We start from the raw sequence: 10,802 nt of genomic DNA on the forward strand, positions 1-10,802 counted from the left end.
CTCTTTGTTAATCGCATCGTTTGTGTTCGCGATGAATTCTGTTGGGCGTATGAGGTTTATGTTGGCCCAATCTTCATTGAGTTCTTTGATGTACAGTTCGCCTTCAGCGTCTACACTTTCCTCCGTTTGATCACTTTCTGGTACATCTTGTGTTATATGCTTTGATCTTCTAGTTTGTTGCGGTTTTTTTTGTTGTGTGGAGTTATTCTGGGTACCTCGCGGGGGCCGTCTTTGGCATTTTGGCTGTACACATGAAGTGTAGTGCCCAACCTTTTTGCAAATTTTGCCGTGCATGGTTTTTGCAGGGCATGTTTGGAGATAAGCCATGGAGAATGTGCTCCCATATTTCCAGCAGGCCGTGATTTGTTTTGCGTATTTAACGTTGATGCTCGTGGTTTATTTTGACGAACGTATGAAAATGTGTTCCAGCTTGTTTTTGCCTTCAGGATTTCCTGTTGGTTAGCTTGCCCTCTCTCTCTCTATTGATTGCGTAGTTAAGGGCTTGTTGAGGTGTACGAACTTCTGAGAGGAGTTCCATTTGGATATTGGAGCTTCTCATGTTCGATATGAATATATCTTTCACGAGATCTTCTAGATTCTCAAATCTACAGTGGGCTCCTAATTCTCGTAGACGACTATAGAAAGTTTCGAGAGATTCTTCTGGTTGTTGCATTGCTTTTTAGCACTGAAATCGATCGAATGTTGTATTCCGTGGCCGGGTGAATGTAAGTGCTAGCTCATGGACTACTTCATTCGTTACAGCGTTTAATCTTTGTTTGGGGGTTTCTTTGGTGATAAGTTCTACTGCCTTCTGATCCTAGGGAGAAGTATTTTAAGCTTTTGACCCTTAGGTCAGCTTCGTCCCATGGGATTCTGTCTATCATAGGCCGTGTTTGTTCGATCTGTTTACATTCTTTTTCCCAGTCCATTTTCTTTCATTTCGCTGCTCTCTTTGTCTCTCTTCGTCGCCTGTTTCTCCTTCGAATGGTTCTTCATAAGTTGGGAGGGTTGGGTAGAATAATTCGGCTCTTGTCGGTTTAAGCTTTAGAAGCTTATCGACTTGTAGGTTATCTCATGCCATTATGGACATTTTTAATGTGCCAAACCGTGTGCTCCAATCTGTGGGTGGGTTGGCCCCTGTCTCTCAAAATACTGCAACTCCGAGTGGAGTTTTTGTCCTGCTGACTGCGCATGTTATCCCGCGAGTTTATTCCGTTTAGCATATGTCCGTACGGGGCTCTATTGAGTGATTGTTCTCTATTGATTTCGTGATTGGAAATTGTATTATCCAGATGGAGTGACCGGAATCTTGTTCTCGATTACTATCTAATAGAGTTAGCTCCAGTTGGCTAGATGTATGAGCCTTTGACTTTGAAAAAGAATTAGGCTCAACAATAAATTTTTTGGCCACGAGGCGACTGTTCTTCTTAACAGTTTGTTTCTTTTCGTCTGCAATTAGCAGATGTGTGAATGTGAAAGCACGAAGAAAAACCTGCTATTTATACAGGCGTGAAATGAACTACACTGAACTCTCAGTTCGGAGTTACATATGTACAAATGTATTTAATTATATAACATAAGAGTTTATAGATATGATTACTAAATTCTTTCAAAACTTGGTTACACATGAGTTTTAGCAGATCCGGTTCAGTCCAGTATCTCTTTATAGTCTTCTGTATATACTATAGAATATATCAAAAATAAGTAAGTGGTCTGTACGAAATCTTGATGCCTTCATTTGGCTTTCTTACGCTTTCTTCCGCCCGGCAATGCTAGAATTTATGCCGCTAAGTGAAACCTCAAGGAAGCCCAGTATATAAAGGATCGGATCAAAAGTGCTACAGGAAAAGAACTTGTCCTTAAATGACACCGATGTTCAGGTACAGAGTTATCGAGTATGCAGAACAGCGTGACCGTGGCATTGTGGTGAGTACCTGGGTCCCTTCAGAAGCAACTGAGGAACAGGACGATGGAAATGTGTCGTGGAAATTTTGTTTTCTATCGCATGATAATGATCATGATGATGATACTGCTTTGGTAGCTGAAGAAAGTGCACATGTTGATGAGGGCAATACGGCTGCTGTAAGTTGGCACTTCTAGTTTATGAAGGAATCTTGAGGGGTATTTGATTACCTATATACATGAGTACTCAATTCTGTGAAATCGAAAATAACTACAAACGAAAAATTTAAAAATTTTATATTGAACTTCATTACATTTGTTCCGTGTAAACAGCATGATTATGCATATCTTTTTAAGTTTTCTAACGTCATATTTCGTAGTTAATATTTGTTTTAATTGCCTTTTGTGGATCAAAGATTTTGTCATGGAAAACATCCATTAACAGGCCTTGAAATGTATTCTTTGTTAAGCCTGGACTTTTCCATCAGTTTTTTTCTGAAATGTTTTTGGTTTAACTTGATGAAACATTTGATGAAACATTTGAAATCAACCACCATTCAAAATTCTCGTTTTCTCGGAGAACTGATAATGTTTCGACTTGAAGTTTTGAAATTTTTTGAGCAGGTTGTTGAAAAAATAATGAAAGAATGAATGTGAATGCTGTTAAATGTTCAGTCTTTTGCAACAGAAACATTTGTAATAATTTGTTTCCAATAATTTGAATTGCTCTTAAAGGTATTTTGTCGCAATTATAATAGTCATGTGTTTTTTTTATAGCTGCGAAGCTGTAAGCTGAGCGAAGCTATATTGCGGTGCTCTTGGTTTTTACAATTCAAAGAATTTGAATTGTATTGGGGCGCTGTCTTTTTTTAAGATCTGTTCACACATTTTCATGATTTTTGAAGTCAAATTGGAGTAGTGATTTTGGTCACGCCGAAACAGTAAATGGAGCGAAAAAGCGAGTTGTTTTGCGGCGTGAATTTTTTTCGCTCTAATTTTAAAGTAGAGTGATGAGAAAATGGTGTTTGAACAAAAATTCGGTTTCTCGGTAGTGGTTTTTTGTTCACATGCGGCAATTTCACTCTGATTTTCACTGTTTTTTCGATTTTTTGGATCGGATTTTTTTCTAAATGGTTTTCCCAATCCATTCACAGCTCATTCTATGCCTAGTTTTTTGTTTGAATTGAATTTTCATTTGTCGCTAGTGGTTTTTTGTTCACATGCGGCATTTTGACATTGATTTTCTGTTTTTTTTTATTTTTTGATCAGATTTTCTTTCAATGAATTTTTTTTTTCAATTCACTCATAGTCCATTCTTGGTCTAGTTTTTCTGTTTAGTCAATGAAAATTCTTTGAATTGTACGTCAGGACTTGTCCTGCTATGTTTTTTTTATTTCGTCGTCTGACGCTCTCTTTTTGTTTTACATTTGTTCACACAGCAAAGCTGAAAAAGTCAAATTTTCTGAATGACTTCTTCCTCTCACTAGCGGCATTTGCGCGCGTGACGTCATTTCTCACTCGCTTTTAGCAAAAGTTCTTAGGTTATTTGCGTGATTAGATTTTGATCATACGTGACTTACCTCACTCAATAAAATGACTTTTGCACTTTAAAACTTAAGTTTAGTTTGAATTTGTTTAAGGTCAAAGGAACTCATTTGTGCAGTAAAGGTCCTTAATAAGAGGCTTCTGCGGAATGAATTTTAACAAGCTTTATTAATTAATCGCTGAATGTTTTTACCTAGTTTTTTTGAGCGTCGTCGATTTTTTTTCAATTTCGATCTGTATCTGTTTCTATCTCTATTATATGGCACGCAGGTCTATTCTTTCGCAGCTATTCCGGTAATCTGCCGGCTATGTTTTTCAATTTTTCGCGTGACAATTTTTCCTCTGAGGCTTTAAACCTTTCTTTTCGCCCGGGAAAGCGGAATAAACAGGTAACGCTGAAATTGTTTTGGAGACATAAATTTATTGTTGTTTATATTTAAAATTTAAGCCAAAGTTGCTGTGACTTACACGGGCCAATAATTGTTTACAAAAATGGACAATGAATTGTTTTGGCTGAATTCTCTTAAGGAGGTGACAACCGAAGTCGAGGAATAATTTGAGATAAACAAGTTCTGCCTTACTATTCTGTATTGTGATTCAACGAAATTGTTTTGAGGAGACCTGAACAATTTCGATGACACCCCGTTTCCGCACCCCCTGATACCCCGTTTCGCGCCCCCTGATAACGCCACTCCGCGCCCCTGACACCCCCACCTCGCTCCACACTATCGTACACCTAATGCTAGCATCCGAAGCCAACCGCTCGCCGGTCATTTGAGAGGAATTCACCAGAGGTTAATCGGTTATTAATAGCCGCAGTTAGGCTCTCAAACGGCGATTATTTACGCGCTCTCCTTTTTACAGTTCAAAGAATTTGAATTGTATTGGGGCGCTGTCTTTTTTTTCAAGATCTGTTCACACATTTTCATGATTTTTGAAGTCAAATTGGAGTGGTGAGTTTGGTCACGCTGAAATAGGAAGTGGAGCGAAAAAGCGAGTGGTTTTGCGGCGTGAAATTTTTTCGCTCTGAATTTAAAGTAGAGTGTGAAAGCGGTGTTTGAACAAAAATTCGGTTTCTAGCTAGTGGTTTTTTGTTCACATGCGGCAATTTCACTTCGATTTTTACTGTTTTTTCGATTTTTTTGATCGGATTTTTTTAAATGGTTATCCCAATCCATTCATAGTCCGTTCTAGGTCTAGTTTTCTGTTTAGTCAATGAAAATTCTTTGAATTGTACGTCAGGACTTGTCCTGCTATGTTTTTTAATTCGCTTTACCTTTTGATCACGTTTTTCGTTTTACATCAGTTACGATTTTCACGTTTGATTTTCTGACTTACCTAGCTCACTGTTTCAACTGAATGGATTCTAAATACTTTTACGCATTGAATTACGCAATGTAATGAATACGGTCAATGTCAAAAAGATCGAAGTCAAAAGAAACAGGATAAACCGATAAAGCCCGGTCATTAAGTCATAGCGCATTAGGTTATCAAAGTTCCTTAGAGCGATTGCTGGCTGATATTAGTATTAAGCTTAATGCGCTTCAGTTTCAGAGCTGAAATAACTATAGATTTAGAACCTAACTGAAACTCGACACTGAGTTAGAACAATTTTTAAAACTTAGGAAAGATGTTGTCAATTACTATCTCATTTTTAATAGGCGCACAGCGATAGCTGGGGCTATTATTGACCTTTTATTGTTTTTTTCGTCGGCAAGATTTTTGTTACGACCATATGACGTCACAACCACGAGTTTTTTTAATCATTCGCGTGATTAAATTTTTGGTCACACGTGACTTAATCACTCTCAAAAATGACTTCCTCACTTAAATTGACTTTTATTTACTTTAATTCGAAGAGATAAGGTCAAGTGAATGTGCCTTCAATGAAAAGACTATTTTTTGGTTTGTCTTTTCTTTCTGTTTTTGGAGATTGCAGATCTACGAAGCTATTGTGGCTATTATTTCTTCTTCTGTTCCAATCCCGATGTGCGTCTAGCGCATCACCGGCGGCTATTTTCCGGCAATCTGCGGGCTATGTTTAGTTGCTCTCATACGAAGTTTGTAGCAAATATATTACTTCTGTTGGTCTTATGCATTTTTTTGCTTGGCCGATTTTTCGTCTGCTCCATTTGAATTTTCTTTCTCAAAAACGGGATAAACAGGTAGCTTCCAATGGGCATTAATTGCTCCTAGAGCCTTTCAGCTCACTAGTCTCCCAAGTATGCGATTCACAGAAACTGTTTTGGAGACTTCTGGTGTGAAGGGCGGTTCTTAGAGGTTGACCCCCAACACCCCCCCCCCCCCCCCCCTCCCCCCAACATCAGCCCCAATCTATACTATTAGTTTCACAATTCTACCATTAGTCATTAGTTTTGTTAAAAAAAAGTATCAACAATTTCCTTTTCAATTTATCGCAGTCGCTATCCTAGGAAAGAAAATGATGCTATCCGCTCTTGAACCTTTTTACAGTCATACTTTTTCCATAGAGACCAGCACAATCGGATTGTAGTATTCAAAAAACATTTGCAAACAATGGGCCGAGAAAAATGTTATATTACCCCGAGATCCTGGAAACGTCAAGACCAACTCTACTTGACCCAATTGCACTGGTTATCAGTTATGTAATGCAGCATATCTGGTGGCATCGAATACCCGATTGTGTGGGCTGCACTTTTAGATTGTGCAGCGTGTGATACCATTTGATTTTTACATGATTCGGACTGATTATATTTTTCCGATTCGCCAAGATTGTTTGCAGAGACATTTGACTATGCCTGATAAATCGTCTTTTCAGGACTTGACTTTCTCATCTGAGTGTTTTGTGCCACCGAACATCAGCTCCGTACAGCAAATTGGGACATCATCATTAGGAAATTGCTATTGTGATATGATGATAGATAGTGTTGCTCTTGTCAATCCTCAAATCAGCAGATTCTGTACTTACTCGGGACCTTCTTGCTCTGATGAAATGCGTAGACATTTGGAGTGTTGCAACTTTATTGCAGAACGCGCGAGTTATAAAGAGCACATGCATTATGATTTGGAAGGACGTATTCCATTACCAATAATGAGATAAACTTGACATAATGTAAATTAATTTAGTTGATTGAAAATTATTTTGATATGTTTACTAATTTGTTGAGCTTTTTCACTTGCCTTCTTTATTACAATATCACTTGCAATGATTGTGTAGGATATACAATTTGGTGGTTCGCCTTGATTTATAAATTTAGATAGATTTATATTTTTAATGAATGGATTTCTTTTCACACAAAAAATTATGGATGCTATGCTTTGATGAGCGCAAGATGTAGACCCCTTTCTCCATGGTGAAATCGTTGAAATTTATATTTTAATGGGATCTTTTCAACAATTGCCCCCCCTTTTGCAAAAGGGGTGGCTATTCTTGAATAGAATTTAAGCGAGCCATTTATTAACCGATCAGAGACGACTAATAACTTTCCACGCATGCACATACTATGTTAAATTGAATAGAATAAAATACACCGTGGTATGGCATTTAGCCGAACCGAAATACAAAGCGAAAAGAATTTCCGACTGGCGGGTCGGTGGGCGCGCTTCGCGCGCGTTGCGGCTTCGCCGCGATAACCGACCCGCGATTTCCGGATTACATCCCACAGCGCATGAGAGGCATGGCCACGAACAGCGGTCCGCAATTGCGCTTAACTATTATTTGGCTATATCAACTGTAGGCCAAGTGATATCGTGGTAAAGTATAGCACAGAAGGGGAGGCGATTCTCAACTAGGTACCAAAGGGGGGGGGGCAATTGTTGAAAAGATCCTTTTAATGTAACATTTAACGACAAATTATTCAATATATTGGTTCTATTCGAAGTGTATCGATCCTATTCCCATCCTGTTCACTGGTTGTCATATTGCGGGAGGAAAAGTTGAGAAACATTACTGTGGTGTTGCTGGATAGGACATAATCCCAAAATGTTTACTTACATGTTTCTGTTTCAGATTTGACTTTGTAAAGGCTTGCCTTAAATTAACCAGCATTCCTAGTTAGTACTAGTAATACTATACAGTATCATGGATGAGTTTGGATTCGGAACTGGAGGTGAGACTGACGAGGTTCAGGACTTTTTAGCCCGAGAGCAGCAGCAGTTTGCTGAGCTGAACGGAGACGAGTCTGTAGTGACTAGTAATACACAACCCGACTACGATTTCGAGGTCAGTTTGTGTCGATTGACAAGCATGTTTTTTTAACGAAAAATTGAATCAAGAACTGATAAAAGAGGCGCAGTTGTTATCTCATACGCACATTAAGTCATGCGATTATTCCATAGAATCAAGAAGTCTAATTCTGCAGCAAAATTGAGGCCTATAATGTTAAAATTCCCTGGCTGAAGATTTGGAGTATACAGCTGCAAGTGATTATCTTGATGTCTCGATTTACTACAATTTCTTCATTTCTACCCTCCCACTCTCTCTTGACATCGGCTATACATCATTTGCTGTTCATATATCCGTTTCATTTCAAAGCGCAACAAACTTCTCTTTGCCTATAGATATATTGAGTCAACTATATTAGACCTTTAATGACAAGTAGTTGTTGTCAAACTAACTATAGCGTTTTGAACTTGATCCTAACAGGCGTCCAACGCGTTCTAGACTTTTGAGATTGTTTGCCCATTAATCTTAATCAACTGAAGATTAATCTCAATCAATCTAATTGGTTGCTTCAATTTATATTGAACTTTCATCTCACTCTATGGTGGCTGTTTTAATCTATACCACACTTTGCAAAATTTGAGAGAAATAGTTGGTTATTTTGCGTAGTTTGATCAGTTCGGCGGCGGGGCTCCAGTAGACGAATCTGCAACTGGGGCTTTTGATGGTGCATTTGACAGTACTAGTAGCTCAACTGCAATGCCAGTAGATCCATATGCCGCAGTGAGTGCAGTTGACACTCAACGTGCGGAACCAGAGAGCATTCGCAAGTGGCGTGAAGAGCAGACAGCCAGATTGGCAGAGATGGATGCCCTGGAACAGACCCAGATCGATGAGTGGAAGCAGCAGGCACAACATGAACTGGAGGAGTGGTACAAACAGTACAATGAGCAGGTTATTATCAATAGATTTTGCCTTGCTTTTGTGAAACAATATTTGGGGTTTTTGCGTGAAGATTAAAAGTTTACCATTTTTTTCATGGTTTCGATATCTGTCATATGGTATTAATAAAATGACAATGGAAGTTAAAACTTGTATCATGTACAGAATTTTTAAAGTCAAAAATGTGTACAACGGGAACAGCAATGCGTTCTTGAGGCATTACTTACTGTAATTACATTTGTTTTCAAAACTCAATAAGTTGCTAGGAGGAATTTTATCCGTAAAATTGGACACACTGTCGACTTAATATCACGTATGACAACGGAACAAATTTTTAACTCAATCTATAAAATAACCAGGTTCTACTTGTCATACTTTTTTTGGATTCTGTTTTGACCTGGTAAATGTCACTGGCATGCTGAAGCTTGTTGCTCGTTGATAATGTTCCAAGTTGCTGCATATAATCGAAGAAATATTGATATCATTTTATGCGAATGAGCGTGGTCCTGTTTTCTTTCTTTCAGGTGGAAAGGGGCTGGGCCAATAATCGAGTATGGTTTAATTCTGTTCATATCTTTGGTTCTATCTTTCTGCTTATCAGTTCCTCTGAGCTTTTGAGTTCTCAAAGTGATGTAGATTTATCTGAAGAATTATTTATCTGCATTAAGTTGAAGCTTTTATTCCTTGAAAATGGACTGCGCTTGCTTCTTAAGGTGTTGGAAAATACACGCTGTTATAAATTTGAACGCATTTGCATATGTCACTGCTATGTTCTATAGTGGTAAAGGGTTTCCATTTTACCCCCTTTGACGGACGAAAAACTGCGCTTAGTTTAACGTTAACCTTTATGATCAGACTTTTAGACGTTGCACCTGAATTTCCAGCAAAAGAATATGCAATTCAATTTACTTGAGTGGAACAAAACAAGAGAAAATTGAGATTCAAGCTTTTGGAACTAATATAAAGTATAACAATTCAAAAGCTGCTATGTTGTCCACGTGAAATGAAAAATTGCAAAACTAAGATTCGCACTGTTTATATGTTGAAAAGAATCTACTAACGTATGCAAAAATAATTTGAGATTTGTTTTTAGATCGGGAAGAACCAGAACAACAACCGGGTAGCCGAGGAAGAAATGTTGAGATGCAGAGAGACCTCTAACACCGACGATGGGGCATCATGGGCCAGGATCTCTGACATGTGCGATTTCAACCACAAGAACCATAAGGCAACCAAAGACGTCTCAAGGATGCGAGCACTCCTCATTAACCTCAAGCAGAACCCACCTGCGAACGCCAATGCCACCGCTTCATAAAATCACAATTTTCAGTCAGTCTAAAAATCAGGAACAAAATGTGGGGTGGACGTTTGGAAATAATATCACTGAAAACAATATAAGGAGTAATATAAATCCTTGTTAAGACGAACATCAGTTATTGACGAACAGCGGCAAATTATTTGTAGCGTTAAAATAGGAACACGAACTTGCAATAGAAATTCAATGCACTATCAAATTCTCCTATGCACTATCAAATGTCCTAATTCTCCTGATTAATTGCAATTGTATCATGATTTAAAGTGTTAATTGAGAAATTGTATTGCCGAAGAAAACCGAAGCAAGCCAGATTTGAAATTGATCAGCTTTTCTTTTGGTTTTGCTCGCTTTTGTGCACTAGATGCTCGTTGTTATAACTTTGCAATTTTATCCAATCATCGTGCAAATTGATGGCTAACACATTAAGTTATAGTAAAGATAATGTATTTAATTTTGGGAATGAAGTTCATGTTGTAAGACTTCGACGTTTGCTCAGTGTTGTGCGTGGCAAGATGAATCAACGCGAGTTGTTTTAGATTTTGTGATTTTTACAATCAAGTCACCTTAGCCGTTCCCTTTGAAGTTTTCCTTATCTATTGTGTTGTATATGGAGTAATTAATGGAATGCGACTTAATTTGTAGTAGCTATATGTACCATATTATAAATGTATACAATTCATAATTTACTTTTTCCATTCAATTAGACCATCTTGCAAGTGTTGTTTTAACGAGGAGGTTACATACGAGAATAGTTCGCACTAAAATAAATCTTGACAGGTTTTCCCAGAGAGACGGAAAGTAAATGCAAAAATTTGAAATTAAGTTGAAAACGCATTGCCCTATTTCGTACAAAAACTGTGATTACATCTATAATACGCAGCCTAAAGTCAAAACCGAACCAAACGAAATGGACAAGCACAATGCCGAAAGTGTTCCATTATTGCTTAAATTTGCAAG

The 10,802-nt window shown here is 38.0% G+C and overlaps 2 protein-coding genes across 3 annotated transcripts; both read left to right on the plus strand.

Moving 5' to 3' along the window:
- Window positions 1–1,824: 1,824 nt before the first annotated feature.
- LOC142351818 (uncharacterized) lies at window positions 1,825–6,709 on the plus strand. Its single transcript, XM_075404021.1, has 2 exons — window positions 1,825–2,082; window positions 6,245–6,709. Exons 1-2 carry the CDS (start codon window positions 1,864–1,866, stop codon window positions 6,524–6,526), a joined length of 501 nt encoding a protein of 166 aa, XP_075260136.1. The 5' UTR covers window positions 1,825–1,863; the 3' UTR covers window positions 6,527–6,709.
- A 691-nt stretch (window positions 6,710–7,400) lies between these two features.
- Window positions 7,401–10,545, plus strand: LOC142352040 (clathrin light chain A-like). Of its 2 annotated transcripts, XM_075404384.1 has the most exons (4): window positions 7,401–7,648; window positions 8,258–8,542; window positions 9,055–9,081; window positions 9,624–10,545. In XM_075404384.1, exons 1-4 carry the CDS (start codon window positions 7,508–7,510, stop codon window positions 9,843–9,845), a joined length of 675 nt encoding a protein of 224 aa, XP_075260499.1. In that variant the 5' UTR covers window positions 7,401–7,507; the 3' UTR covers window positions 9,846–10,545. The 2 variants fall into 2 exon arrangements, with proteins under 2 accessions (XP_075260499.1, XP_075260500.1); XM_075404385.1 differs by lacking the exon at window positions 9,055–9,081 and having other exon boundaries at window positions 7,403–7,648.
- The last annotated feature ends 257 nt before the right edge of the window (window positions 10,546–10,802 follow it).

This window comes from Convolutriloba macropyga, chromosome 13 (genome assembly GCF_964194025.1).
Source record: "Convolutriloba macropyga chromosome 13, txConMacr16.3, whole genome shotgun sequence".
Taxonomy (NCBI): Eukaryota; Metazoa; Xenacoelomorpha; order Acoela; family Convolutidae; genus Convolutriloba; species Convolutriloba macropyga.

Coding starts and splice junctions, on each gene's coding strand:
- LOC142351818 (XM_075404021.1), top strand. CDS start 1,864: ATGACACCGATGTTCAGGTACAGAGTTATCGAGTATGCAGAACAGCGT. Junction 2,083..6,244: donor ATGAGGGCAATACGGCTGCT/GTAAGTTGGCAC, acceptor TCGTCTTTTCAG/GACTTGACTTTCTCATCTGA.
- LOC142352040 (XM_075404384.1), top strand. CDS start 7,508: ATGGATGAGTTTGGATTCGGAACTGGAGGTGAGACTGACGAGGTTCAG. Junction 7,649..8,257: donor AACCCGACTACGATTTCGAG/GTCAGTTTGTGT, acceptor TATTTTGCGTAG/TTTGATCAGTTCGGCGGCGG. Junction 9,082..9,623: donor GGGGCTGGGCCAATAATCGA/GTATGGTTTAAT, acceptor ATTTGTTTTTAG/ATCGGGAAGAACCAGAACAA.